The sequence below is a fragment of the Lycium ferocissimum genome, chromosome 9 (assembly GCF_029784015.1).
Source record: "Lycium ferocissimum isolate CSIRO_LF1 chromosome 9, AGI_CSIRO_Lferr_CH_V1, whole genome shotgun sequence".
Taxonomy (NCBI): domain Eukaryota; kingdom Viridiplantae; phylum Streptophyta; class Magnoliopsida; order Solanales; family Solanaceae; genus Lycium; species Lycium ferocissimum.
The window spans coordinates 24925713-24937241 of record NC_081350.1 but is presented as its reverse complement, the minus strand read 5'-3'; the positions used below and the strand labels follow the sequence as shown (position 1 = coordinate 24937241).

The 11529-nt window shown below is 36.1% G+C and overlaps 1 protein-coding gene across 5 annotated transcripts; it reads left to right on the top strand.

Annotated features, from left to right (window-relative positions):
- Positions 1–1202: 1202 nt before the first annotated feature.
- Positions 1203–11412, top strand: LOC132029996 (carbon catabolite repressor protein 4 homolog 4-like). Of its 5 annotated transcripts, none has more exons than XM_059419448.1 (10): positions 1203–1454; positions 3829–3929; positions 4021–4061; positions 4684–4733; positions 5082–5151; positions 5314–5435; positions 5891–6021; positions 7164–7311; positions 7429–7576; positions 10864–11412. In XM_059419448.1, exons 2-10 carry the CDS (start codon positions 3848–3850, stop codon positions 11167–11169), a joined length of 1098 nt encoding a protein of 365 aa, XP_059275431.1. In that variant the 5' UTR covers positions 1203–1454; positions 3829–3847; the 3' UTR covers positions 11170–11412. The 5 variants fall into 5 exon arrangements, with proteins under 5 accessions (XP_059275431.1, XP_059275430.1, XP_059275429.1 ...); XM_059419447.1 differs by lacking the exon at positions 1203–1454 and adding an exon at positions 1688–1800 and having other exon boundaries at positions 5891–6018; XM_059419446.1 differs by lacking the exon at positions 1203–1454 and adding an exon at positions 1688–1800.
- The last annotated feature ends 117 nt before the right edge of the window (positions 11413–11529 follow it).

Below are 11529 nucleotides of genomic sequence, written 5' to 3'. Positions count from 1 at the left end.
AACGTGCCATGTCAACCCAACCCATTTTACCCGTCCCCTTCCCTTCTTCCTCCACCACTAGCATCTTCTCCCCTCAACCACCATTGTTACCATCAACACCACCATGACCACCACCATTTCCATCGGTCACCACCTCCACCTGCTTAAAATCTTACACTGTAATAATGTCCGACTTCTTTTTAAATGAAGAATTTTTTTTTTTAGGTACTCAAATTAGCTCCACCAATCAGCTTGCATCGATGAATTCGCTAAATGGCAATACTTATACTATTTCTTCAGTGAGAGCAGCGGCTAGTACCCTAACAACGGAGTTATCAACAGCAATCTTCAAGGGTAAAATAATTACATTTTCGTTGGGCTGGATAACGTGCTTAACAATACTAGTACTCATTCTCAGCAAGTAGATAAAAGTGTATTTGAAATGGTCAATAGTAGCACTATCAGCACCACATCACAAGATCAAAGTACAAGCTGAGAAGAAATGACTCAATGAGCCCTCTTGTTAATTACCCTCCATCTGTATTTGAAACCGTATCACCCTATTATTCACTTGAAATGTCAAACTTGCTAAGCTTGAAACCCATATATACAACCCAAACATCTAGTTTGCAGCCGACGTAGCCCACTGTATCATCGATGTATAAATATCGTATATGTTCTGTATAACTATATATAAGTTGCTCAACTTCTTTTGTAACTTTACATATACATTTTTATACATTATTATAAATTACATATATATTACTCCCTCTGTCCCAATTTATGTGATACTTTTCGCTTCGATTCATACTGCATGAACATTGACCAACATTTTATGATATATTTTTTCACTAAATTAATATGAGAAAAGTTGCAACTTATAATACTTTCATATACTTTTCAAATATATAAATTTTAATTTTAAAATATTGAGTGCGCTAATCCAATGACAAACTAGGCAAGATAGGGAAAATCGGGCGAATTGCCCCCCAAATAACAGAATCATATTATTGGGCCATAGAGAAAGACCAAGGTGATTCTTAACCCAAAAGCCCAAGGAACCTGAAACTGGATTTGGGCGCATGGGATCTGGCAATTTGCAGTGGTCTTTAATTTTTGTTCCTCAAATTGGTGGTCTTTAATTTTAATCCTTCGTTAAAACTTTTTTGATTTCGGGTTCGAACTCCCGCTCAACAAAAATTTTTAAAAAAATTTGTAAGATAGAGTTTGGATTCGCAAGGCAGAATTTTGCACAAAATTCTGCCTTAAGACATTATTTGTCAGGAATAATGTGGTCCCCCAGTTGGATCTGATTACCGATCTGCTTGGTTCTCCATCCACTGAAGCCATTTCAAGGGTTTGTCCTTCCCGTTCCTTAGCCAAAGTAATGTATACCGAGTACCAACTGAATCTGATCCATTTTGAAGGCAGCACTCTGCCTATGGACAGAATTTTGCAAAATTAGAAGCCTTAAGGTAGAGTTTTGCCTGCAAACTCTGCCTTGCAAAAATTCCTTCTTCTTTTTACTGAGGTGGGATTCGAACACAGAGCCTCGAGTATTATGTGAAGGATAAAAATTAAAGACCATCAATTTAAGGGACAAAAATTAAAGACCACCCCAAATGAAGGACAATCCGCGCAAAAAACAAGCATGGGATCTGTTATTTGGGCTTCACTGAAACTTTCTTTTTTCTTTTAAAAAAAAAAAAAAAAACACAACCCACCCCACCTAAAGTCGTAACAACAAAACAGGAGAGAAAAAATGCTGAAAAGTTCATTCTTATTGCTTCCTCGTTTTTCTTTAGCATCTCCACCTCACAGGTTTGTATGACTATACATTAATCACTATACTTTTTCTTACATATCATGTTCCATTTAAAAAATGAATATAACTATTGATTGAATACATTATTGCATGTCACCTGTTTGATGATTTGCCACAAAGACGTGCGCTGGGAAAGTAAGGATTTTCCCTGTGCGTTGACATGAACATAAAGAGATTAATTGATATTGTTATTGAATCTATGGCTATAAGAGACATATTTTGATTGGTGTTGGTTTAGGACTACATTCATTTTGTAGTAGGTGCACTGGCGGAACCAGGATTTGTGATAGGGGTTTCAAAATATGAAGAAGTAAACAAACGAAGAAGCCCAAAGGGGTTCAACATCTACTATCTATACATAAAAAATAATTTTAACCATGTATAAACAGTGTAATTTTTTGCCGAAGGGGGTTCAGATGAACCCCTTAGTCGTATGTGGCTTCGCCCTGAGTAGGTGCAGCTCATTATAACCCATCCAAAGTGTAGCCCAAGTTGATCCATAAGAGAACTTTGTAAAAAGATACCATCTTTTTGTTTGATTTATTATATATCTTTCTCCACCTATACATTCACTCACTTTTCTTTCTATAAATATGTTGTAATTTTTTTGTTTGGTTTACTATGTATATTTCTCTACATTTACTTCACACGCTTTTTCTCTCTATAAATAGTAGAGTAACTTTTCGTTTTGTGACGTTTGTAGCTCAAATTGACCCATAGAAAACTTTGTCAAAACTTTTTTTTTTTTTTTTGACAATGATAACATAAAACTTTGTCAAAACTAGAATCTTGTTGTTTGGTTTATTAAGTATATTGCTCATACTTTCACACACTTCTCTCTCTATAAAGAAGAGAAACTTTTCTTCTGGTTACCTTTGACTCAAAAAAAATATATATATAAAGAAGAGAAACTTTTCTTTTTGGTGATTAAGCAAAATTATAGAAAACAATAAACTATTGGAAAAATGGTTTTGGGTTGAGCAGGTTGGGTTATGATGCAGTTTGAATCCAAACTGATACAATCCATTTTGGCACTAGTAAACTTTGGGGTGGGGGTGGGGGTGGGGGGTGGGGTCTCGTTTGACCCATATATTGACTCAACCCATTTGGACTTGCCTAACTTGAGCCCTGCTCACCCATTGGTACCCTAATAGAAAGAAACAAATGGTAGGGGGAGTTGTTCTAAAAAAACCAAAGCAGCAGGTTCATATTGTTATGCAGCACAAAATCATAAATCTTATTGCATTTATTACTAATAGAAAAAAATCGTATTGCATTTCTCAAAAGTGTTTACAAACAACAACAACATATCCAGTGTAATCCCACAAGTGGGGTCTGGGGAGGGTAGAGTGTATGCAGACCTTACCCCTACCTTTGTGGGGGTAGAGAGGCTGTTTCCGATAGACCCTTGGCTCAAAGAAAGGCAATGCATTTCTCAAAAGTATTTGACAATTTTAAGTCCCTTGAACTTGACTCTGTTTGCAAGTTACACACGTTAACTATAGGGTGCTTGTATTACCTGTTTGAACTTCCATTTTTCGTATCTATTACCACCCTGAACCAAAATCTGGTGGGAAGTGATAATCACACCAGCCTGTGGTTTGTTGGGCTGCCTTTTTTAGATTTGTAACAAGTTTGGCACAACTCTATTTTTTCGGTTGATCAGTATTTAAAAACAAAACAAAGGCAGATTAATACGAGAAATAGAGAAGAATAAATAAGTGTACAGTTAAAACAAATAGTCATCTGACCATATGGCAATAAGCTGTTGGAAGCAAAGCCACGTTTAAGCTATTTTTCACCTTTCTCTTGCTCCCATGCACCGCACAGGAGTTGACACCACTCTTAATATCACTAGGTACTCCAGGGTGGTAATAGATACGGAAAAAGGAAGTTCAGGGGTTTCATACAAACATCCATAGTTTGTTTAAGTTGTAAACGAAGCCAATATTGGGGGATTGTTATGTATTATCTCATTGAAGACTTCATTTTTTTCTTCTGTTCTTGGTTTACAATATCTACAGAACAATTTGTTTTGCCAAAATGAGCAAGACACCTGGACCTTTGTCTCCAAAATTTGTTCCTGCCGAAAAGAGTGAAATTACTTCAGTAAGTAAATCAGATGGTAAGTAAATTACTCTAACTTTCTCATTCATGTTTGTATGCGTTTCTTATACATCTGAATTTAGTGCTGTACGTTTGGTCTTCTGTTGCAGGTTTTAAGTTCAGTTTTGTGTCATATAACATTTTGGCTCAGGTAATGGGACTTCCATGTTTAGATTCTTGAAGCAATTCATTTAATTACATTGTTTTTATAAAGTGCATGCAAGTAATACTTCAGTAATGGAAATTAAGTGCTGCTTTATTAAATGATTGAGCATCCTTATGGCTAATACTTTGTAAAATGTTTATCTTGACTTTGAAAACCAACCAAACAAAGTATTTATTCATCAACCACATTACTCTCGTGAGTTTATTCTTGTGAACTTTGTGAACATGTCGCATCTTGGACAAACGAACAAATGAAAGTCAGAAGAGAGACTGATCCTAACAAAGCGAATTTCAGGCCTTCCTCTGCTTGCCTGTGGTTGAACCATCGTATTAAGTAGAGCACACATATCTGGCTGGGAAAACCTTTATCGATGCACATATTTGCTGTTAATTAATCAAGTGCAGTAACGTCCTTGGTATGCCCTTTGATTTGTCATTTCGGACTATAATGCGAAATTCAAGTGATATTATCCAGACCTCTTGACCCTTGTATTCTGAATGCTAGTTAGTTTTAGTTTTTTTTCTTACAGATTCAAGTCATTTAGTCTATTGGTTTGAATGGATTCTGTTTGCCAATGTTTCATGCTTTTGAGATGTTCTAATTGTAGGCATATGTAAAGAGTGCTCTGTTTCCACACTCCCCAGGGCCTTGTCTCAAGTACGTCATCTATATCCAACCCTTCCTTTTTGCATTTCATATACACAGTCTGTTGGATATCGTTTCTCTTCTCCCTTGGTAACTCCAATGTGATTGACTTGTATTGTATTTCAATAATTGTATTTCAATAATTCTCTAAGCTAGTGCTAATAGAAAGACGCATAGTTGCTTAAGTCAATTTTCTCTTCTAGTATCAACGAGCATCTAATGTAAAGTTTATTTTAAAGCGTTGTAACTTGAAACCATGTTGACCTTGATTCAATAAAATTAGCTTCGGTCGAGACAGTTTTAAACTTCTTTCTTTTACACGCAATCTCAGAATCGACATTTGTTATGTGCTTGTGTCAGGTGGAAAGCCCGTTCACAGGCAATCCTGACAGTTCTTAAGAGCCTCGGGGCCGATTTCCTTTGCTTACAGGTTTGAATTATTTGATAATTAAGATTGAGAAACATCCGTTCATCCATTTTTCCTTCTAATAAATTTTTTTACCACAAAAGGTTGTGGTAAACCAAAAAAATAAAATAGGTACTTCTAATTTCTTCCAGGTTATCTTTTAATCAAAATTGTTTTATGTTTCAGGAATTGGATGAATATGATAGCTTCTATAAAAGTAATATAGAAAGTGTTGGCTATTCAAGTATCTACGTCCAAAGAAGTGGGCAGAAGCGTGACGGATGCGGGATCTTTTATAAGCAGGATAGGTGATCTATCCTCTCTTTTTCCTTATCCTCTATAATTAAAAGAAATTGAGCTAAGCGATGAAATTATTTGTATTATTTGAGGAGATTTGCTGATCATCTTGTAGAGGCATTATGTTGGAGAGTACTATGACATGATAATGCACTGCTTTCTAGCTAAAAAATAAGATTATAACTTCACTTAAATAGAGCTTTGGCTTTATATCCTCACAACTTCAAGGGAACAAAGAGATGAGTAATACTGCACATAACTACATTTTATTTTGCATCATTTCCTGTTACCCCCACCACTTGCTATCATGCTAAAGTTATATCGTTGCATCAGTTAAGGACTGAGGGAGTTCTATATCAGAATTTCTTATGGTTTGGGCAGATATGTTTCTTAACTTCTTCGGGGAGAATGAAATACTTCTAGAAACCTCACTTTATCTGTAAATTTATGCTATCTATTCTAATAGTGCAGAGCTGGTCATTGAAGAGAAGATAGACTACAATGATCTTGTACCCTCAATTCAAGATGATACTGTTTCTGTGGATAAAGAGGCAAATTTACCTGCTGATGGAGAAAAAAAATTAGTGTCAAAAGGTGGTATGCTTTCGCTTTTGCCCACCTTGTGTTTGTCTTTACACAATTGGAGCGTGATCTGGTTTCAAATTGTCACATATAGAGTCAGGGAAGCATGTCTTTATACAGTAAACTGCTAAAATAAACTCTGTCCAACATAATTCTAATGAAATTGCAAATTAAAACAATTCGTCTTCTTCCTGTCTTTTTTTGTCCTTTCCTTTTGGGGGTAATTGTGGGCCGGTTTAATACTGCAGTTCTAGCTAATATCCTTCAAACAGTTGATGCATGTGTAAATTTCATGGCTAGGCTTTAAATAAAAGAGGGGGAAATATTTGAATTGCCTTGTAGCAATAAGATCCAAAGGTTCTTGAACAGTTATAGTTTAAGTTTTAAATTTATGAAAAGCTGAATACCATTGGAGCTTGGAAGTTGACCTGTCATTGTCAGCCTCTAATTAAATGTAGCAAGTCAATGTGTATCAACTAAATAGAAACTTCCATAGCAAGCTTTATTGCATCGTGCAACTTGTTATCAGAGCAATATAAGTGAGGCTTTCATATCGTATTCAGAAACCTGGATTGGTATTTGCAGTTGAAATAGTTAAAACCTCTTGTGCTGGATCTTATGTTAAGGTATGTTTTGTTGGTAGCAACAACCATTATGTGACGGAAGAATCATACTTAAGTTTGACTTGTGAGGAACGATGCCATGGTAAAAGAAACATCCATGGCTGAAATCAGTACCAATAGAGTGTGATTTGGTTCTGGAATGGCCAAATTCTGTTGCATTGCGTAGCATGGGGATCTTGCAAGTTGCCACAGCAAATTATCTAGTTACTAGAAATTGTAGGTTCTGTGTATCCGTTGCATGGATAGCCTTTTCGATTCTAATGCTTCCCCATCTCATATTTCTTGAACTATCAGCAATATGGAGAACCAATATTGGATCTAAGAATCAGCTCTTTCAGAATTGAATGACTTGAAATTTGAAACTTAAAAGGGGGAGATTTTCACATCTCATTTTTGGGAGGTGAATAAGGTGTTGTGAGGTGATGGGTCGGATTCATCTTTTCTCCTCGATGCAGACAATTGGTGGTAATGGGTGCGTTAAGCTTCATAATCCTATCACCTCGGTAACTGTGATCTTTCTCATTCCAATTTCAGATGTCAGTTTGAAAAACAGTCGAGCAGATCGTGGAGACATAAATGATCCTTGTGTTAGAGTAAAACGTGACTGTGTGGGTATTATGGCGGCCTTCAGGCTGAAGGATCCTTGTCATCTTATCATTGTCGCCAACACTCACCTTTACTGGTATGCACAATATCTGATTACCCATTCTTTTGGTATTGCAGCACATTTTCTTGGATGTGTGGAGACTGGATACCTAATTGGTTTATCTTTTGCTGACATATAAGAATGATACTACAGGGATCCAGAATTGGCGGATGTCAAACTTGCGCAAGCTAGATACTTGCTTTCACGCTTGGCTCAATTCAAGTTACTAGTTTCTGAAAAATTTGATTGTTCGCCTTCTGTGGTTGTTGCTGGTGATTTCAACTCCCTTCCTGGGGATCAGGTCAGTTAGTCTCTCGTTTTCCTTTTGCAACATATGGTCCGTTTGCATTGCCATTGGCCAAGCTATTGAACAATACCAACTCACTCTATCTAAGGTGCAATCATTGTATTTGATTTCCTCATCTTTCTAGTAGGAATCATTTTTTCTGTTAAGAAAATGTACTTTTGAGTCTAACTCAATCTAAAAAGCTAACTCATGAGGTGAGGATTGTCTGAAGCCAATATGGACCCAACAACCAATTTGGGACACTCTGACACCCCTCTTATGCCAGGCATGGATTAAGAACGACAATATGAGAGATGGATCGCCTTTTGTACCATGTTAAGAAAAATAGATCTCGGGCCAGAGTCAACTCCTAAAACTAACTCATGAGATGAGGATTCCTAGACCATATAAGGGGACAACAACCCACTCCCAACCAATATGAGAATCTATATTACAATTTGTCTAGTTTCTGGCTCTCCATACTAATTCATAGATTATTGAGACATCCTAACTTACCCAAATTTTAGGAGATGTTTCCCAGTTTGTCTAACTTGTTTACATTAGACCATTAGTCAATTATCATGTCAACTTGGGCACCCAATCTACATTTTTTGTTGTCTTTGTCCAGCAGAGTCTCACCTTTTGGTTTACTTTGATGTCGGGGTCTGATTAGAGTCATTTCAATTTGTGGATTTCAATATTTTATTAATTTCTTTGACGATTATTCAAGGCCTACCTCAATTTTCGTGAGGTACTATTATTATGAGTTGTTTTGATAGTCCAAAATTTCTCATGCTAGAAAGTGAACCAACTGGCGTTTAATTCACATTTTTAATGCACTTGAATATCTGATCTTTCAATTTCAACACTTTATGGCTTCTCATGGAATTATTCATCAACATCTTTTTTTTTCTTTTTTTTTTCCCAATAAAGTTATTCATAAAAAAAGAATTTTTTTTTGATAAGGTTATTCATTAGACATCTTGTCCTTACACTGCACAACAAAATGAGGTAGTTGAGAAATAGAATAGGCTTACAATCGAGATCTTTCACACCCTTTTTATATGATCACATGTTCAATTCCGTATTGAGGGATACAGTTGTCACATCTTGTAACTCATCTTGCTATCTGATTAATCCTATGTCTTCTCATGCTATCCAGAATCAAGGATCACACTCAGATTTATTTTCTCACATGCCTTTGTATTCTCTTCCTACTCGTGTCTTTTGGAGCACATGTTTTTCCCATAACCCTCGGGAAAGACAAATTAGCCTGTCGAGCTCTTTATTATTATTTCTTGTTTGCGGGTTCAGAAGGGGCATTAGTGCTCACCTGACTGAAATTGAAATTACTAAGTAGAAGCATCATCTTTTTCAGCATTTTCAAACCAAGGAACTTGGTCAGTTGAGATAAGTCATAGATACTGAGGTTGCTCAATCAAGATAGTATTGTCTCGGTGTGGCTTTTTTTTTCTTCTAAAAAATTGATAACTAAGAGTATTTGAAAAAGTCACAGTGAGTATGGAATTATAGTGAGAAAGAACTTTTTTCTGTGAAGTCACGCTACGTCAATCTGTCCAGTGACAGCAGTATAATAGAAAAATGTCCATGGAAGTTAATTAGGAAAGTCATAATTTCCAACCAGCATAGCTTGTTTAAGCTGGGGGTTAGATGGTGCTAACAGGAGGATGCTTAACACATGATAACTTAATAATAAGAGGATTCTACTTAAGCAGCCGATGCTTCATATGTCTACTGCATTCAGAGGCTATCAATCTTTTATACTGTCGCATAGCATGGGACATATGGTACATGTTTAACTGCCTTTTTGGAGTACACTGAGTGAGGCCCTACAATGTTAGAAATGCTTACACGAGCTGGGGCCAATAAAAGACAAAGAAGTCAACTCAGAAACTTTGGCAGATTAACCAGCCCTCATTTTTTGGTGTATTTGGAAGGAGAGGAACCACAGATGCTTTGAAGGAGTTTCAACTTCTTCACATCAGTTGAAAACTAAATGCATTTGTGAACCTTTTTAGCTGGAGTCAATTTCACATTATAAATATACTTTGTTAGGTCCTTAGAATGCATATAGGAAGGTTCATTGTTAAAGAGTAACTCATCTTTTGCCCCCAGTGTAATTTTCAGCATTTACTGGATGCAATACCAATGAAATTCTGACCTTGGCTGATCAAATTTGATAAAATCTTCTAGCAAGTCGAGGAGAGCCTCCTCGTGACCCTAAAAGATGTAGAAAGTTGGTTAGCAAGATAAATTACCTCGTTGTAACTCTTGACCTTTTTTTTTTTTTCCCGGTGAGTTGTTTTAAGTTCCTATATTCCCATGAGATAGTCATTACTCATTATACAATGATTTGTTTTCTTCGATATAAATCTATTCCATAGAGGACTACTTTATGAGGACCGAGGAAATGAACAAAACTGTTGGGTATTGATACATTTTAGGATCATCATTGGACAATTTGATTCCTTGTACTTCATTCTAGTTGGAGGAAGGTATCTTGGAAAATTTTGAAGCAAAATGTAGTTGCAATATTGAGTGCAGAAGATTGAGCTATAACGCTGGAAACTTGTGAACTCATATGGATCAAGCAACTATTGAAATAATTGAAATTTGAAAAGATTGGTCAAATGGAACTTGTGTGAGTTAACAATGCTGCACTCCGTTGCATTAAATCCACTAATTTCATGAGGTGTCCAAACGCATAGAAATTGATTGTCATTTTGTTAGAGAAAAGATACTCTTCAATGACATTGTCGTGAGTTCAACTGATCATATTGGATATACTCAGCAAGTCATTTGCTGGTTCCGAAACTAGTTATATATCTAGTAAGCTTGGTACATACGAGTTTTGTATACAACAGCTTGAGGGATAGTATTAAGTATCATGTAAATGTCAATTAGCTTTCTGTAATTATGTAATCTTTAATTTTCCTCCCCTATTTTACATGTATACTTCACTATTTAGAACATGTATACTTCACTCAAGAGAATAATCATGCCGAGTTTCCCTCGATTCTCTCTTTTTTGTCCTATTTCTCACATTTCTTAGTTTTTGAACCACCATATTTTCATTTCAAATGTGAATTTTAGAAGCAATGCTTTTCCTGAAAAGCATCTTTCCCTTCTCTTACTTTCCAATAGCTGTGGTATGGCATTTAATCAGTGTTCCAAACCACGGTAAACCTTTTTGTTTGATTTTGGTGTGTTCTTTTTCTCACTTTATTCTTTATATTTCGTTGGTATGTTTAGTAAATTGGCTTTGGTTCTTGCTGTTTCAGGTATATCAGTACCTTATTTCAGGTTCCTCAGTAATGGGAACTTTGCCAGAGAGCTCAGATGATGTGCCCATTCCATTGTGCAGTGTATATGCAAGTACTAAAGGAGAACCACACTTCAGTAACTGCACTCCTGGATTTACTGGAACTCTAGATTACATATTATTTTCTCCTTCAGAGGATATCAAACCAGTTAGCTATCTCGAACTTCCAGAGCCCGGAGCGTCAGATGTTCAAGGTGGCCTACCGAATTACTATCATCCTAGTGATCATCTCCCAATTGGTGCTGAATTTGAACTAGTTCAATAGTTTCGTGGTCCCATTTCCATTAGCCGTTTTACTGATTCTTTTTAAATTTTTTATTGTTATAATTATTTTATGGATTACAATTTCAAAAAAAAAAAAAATTATTTTATGGATTGTGAGGTCCTTTGTTTTTCCAGTCAAGACTGAGGTGGTTATTATGACTTATTTGAACGTGCAATGTGGTTTGTAATTCTTCTGACGTTATCAACTATTTTCAATGAGCTAAGGCTTAAATGCTCTTCTTAAGTGCGTGGACAACGCGAATTGCCCTTCTTTTGGGGTGGTCTTTAAATTTTGCCCCTCATATTTGAAATCTTTAAAATTTGCCTTGCCCGGTTAACACCCATAGGTTCCAGGTTCGAA

Excerpts from the sequence above, each read along its gene's own strand:
- LOC132029996 (XM_059419446.1), top strand. The coding sequence starts at position 1,742 with ATGCTGAAAAGTTCATTCTTATTGCTTCCTCGTTTTTCTTTAGCATCT. Across the intron at positions 4,062-4,683 it reads CATATAACATTTTGGCTCAG|GCATATGTAAAGAGTGCTCT; the intron begins GTAATGGGACTT and ends TTCTAATTGTAG. Across the intron at positions 6,022-7,163 it reads AAAATTAGTGTCAAAAGGTG|ATGTCAGTTTGAAAAACAGT; the intron begins GTATGCTTTCGC and ends TTCCAATTTCAG.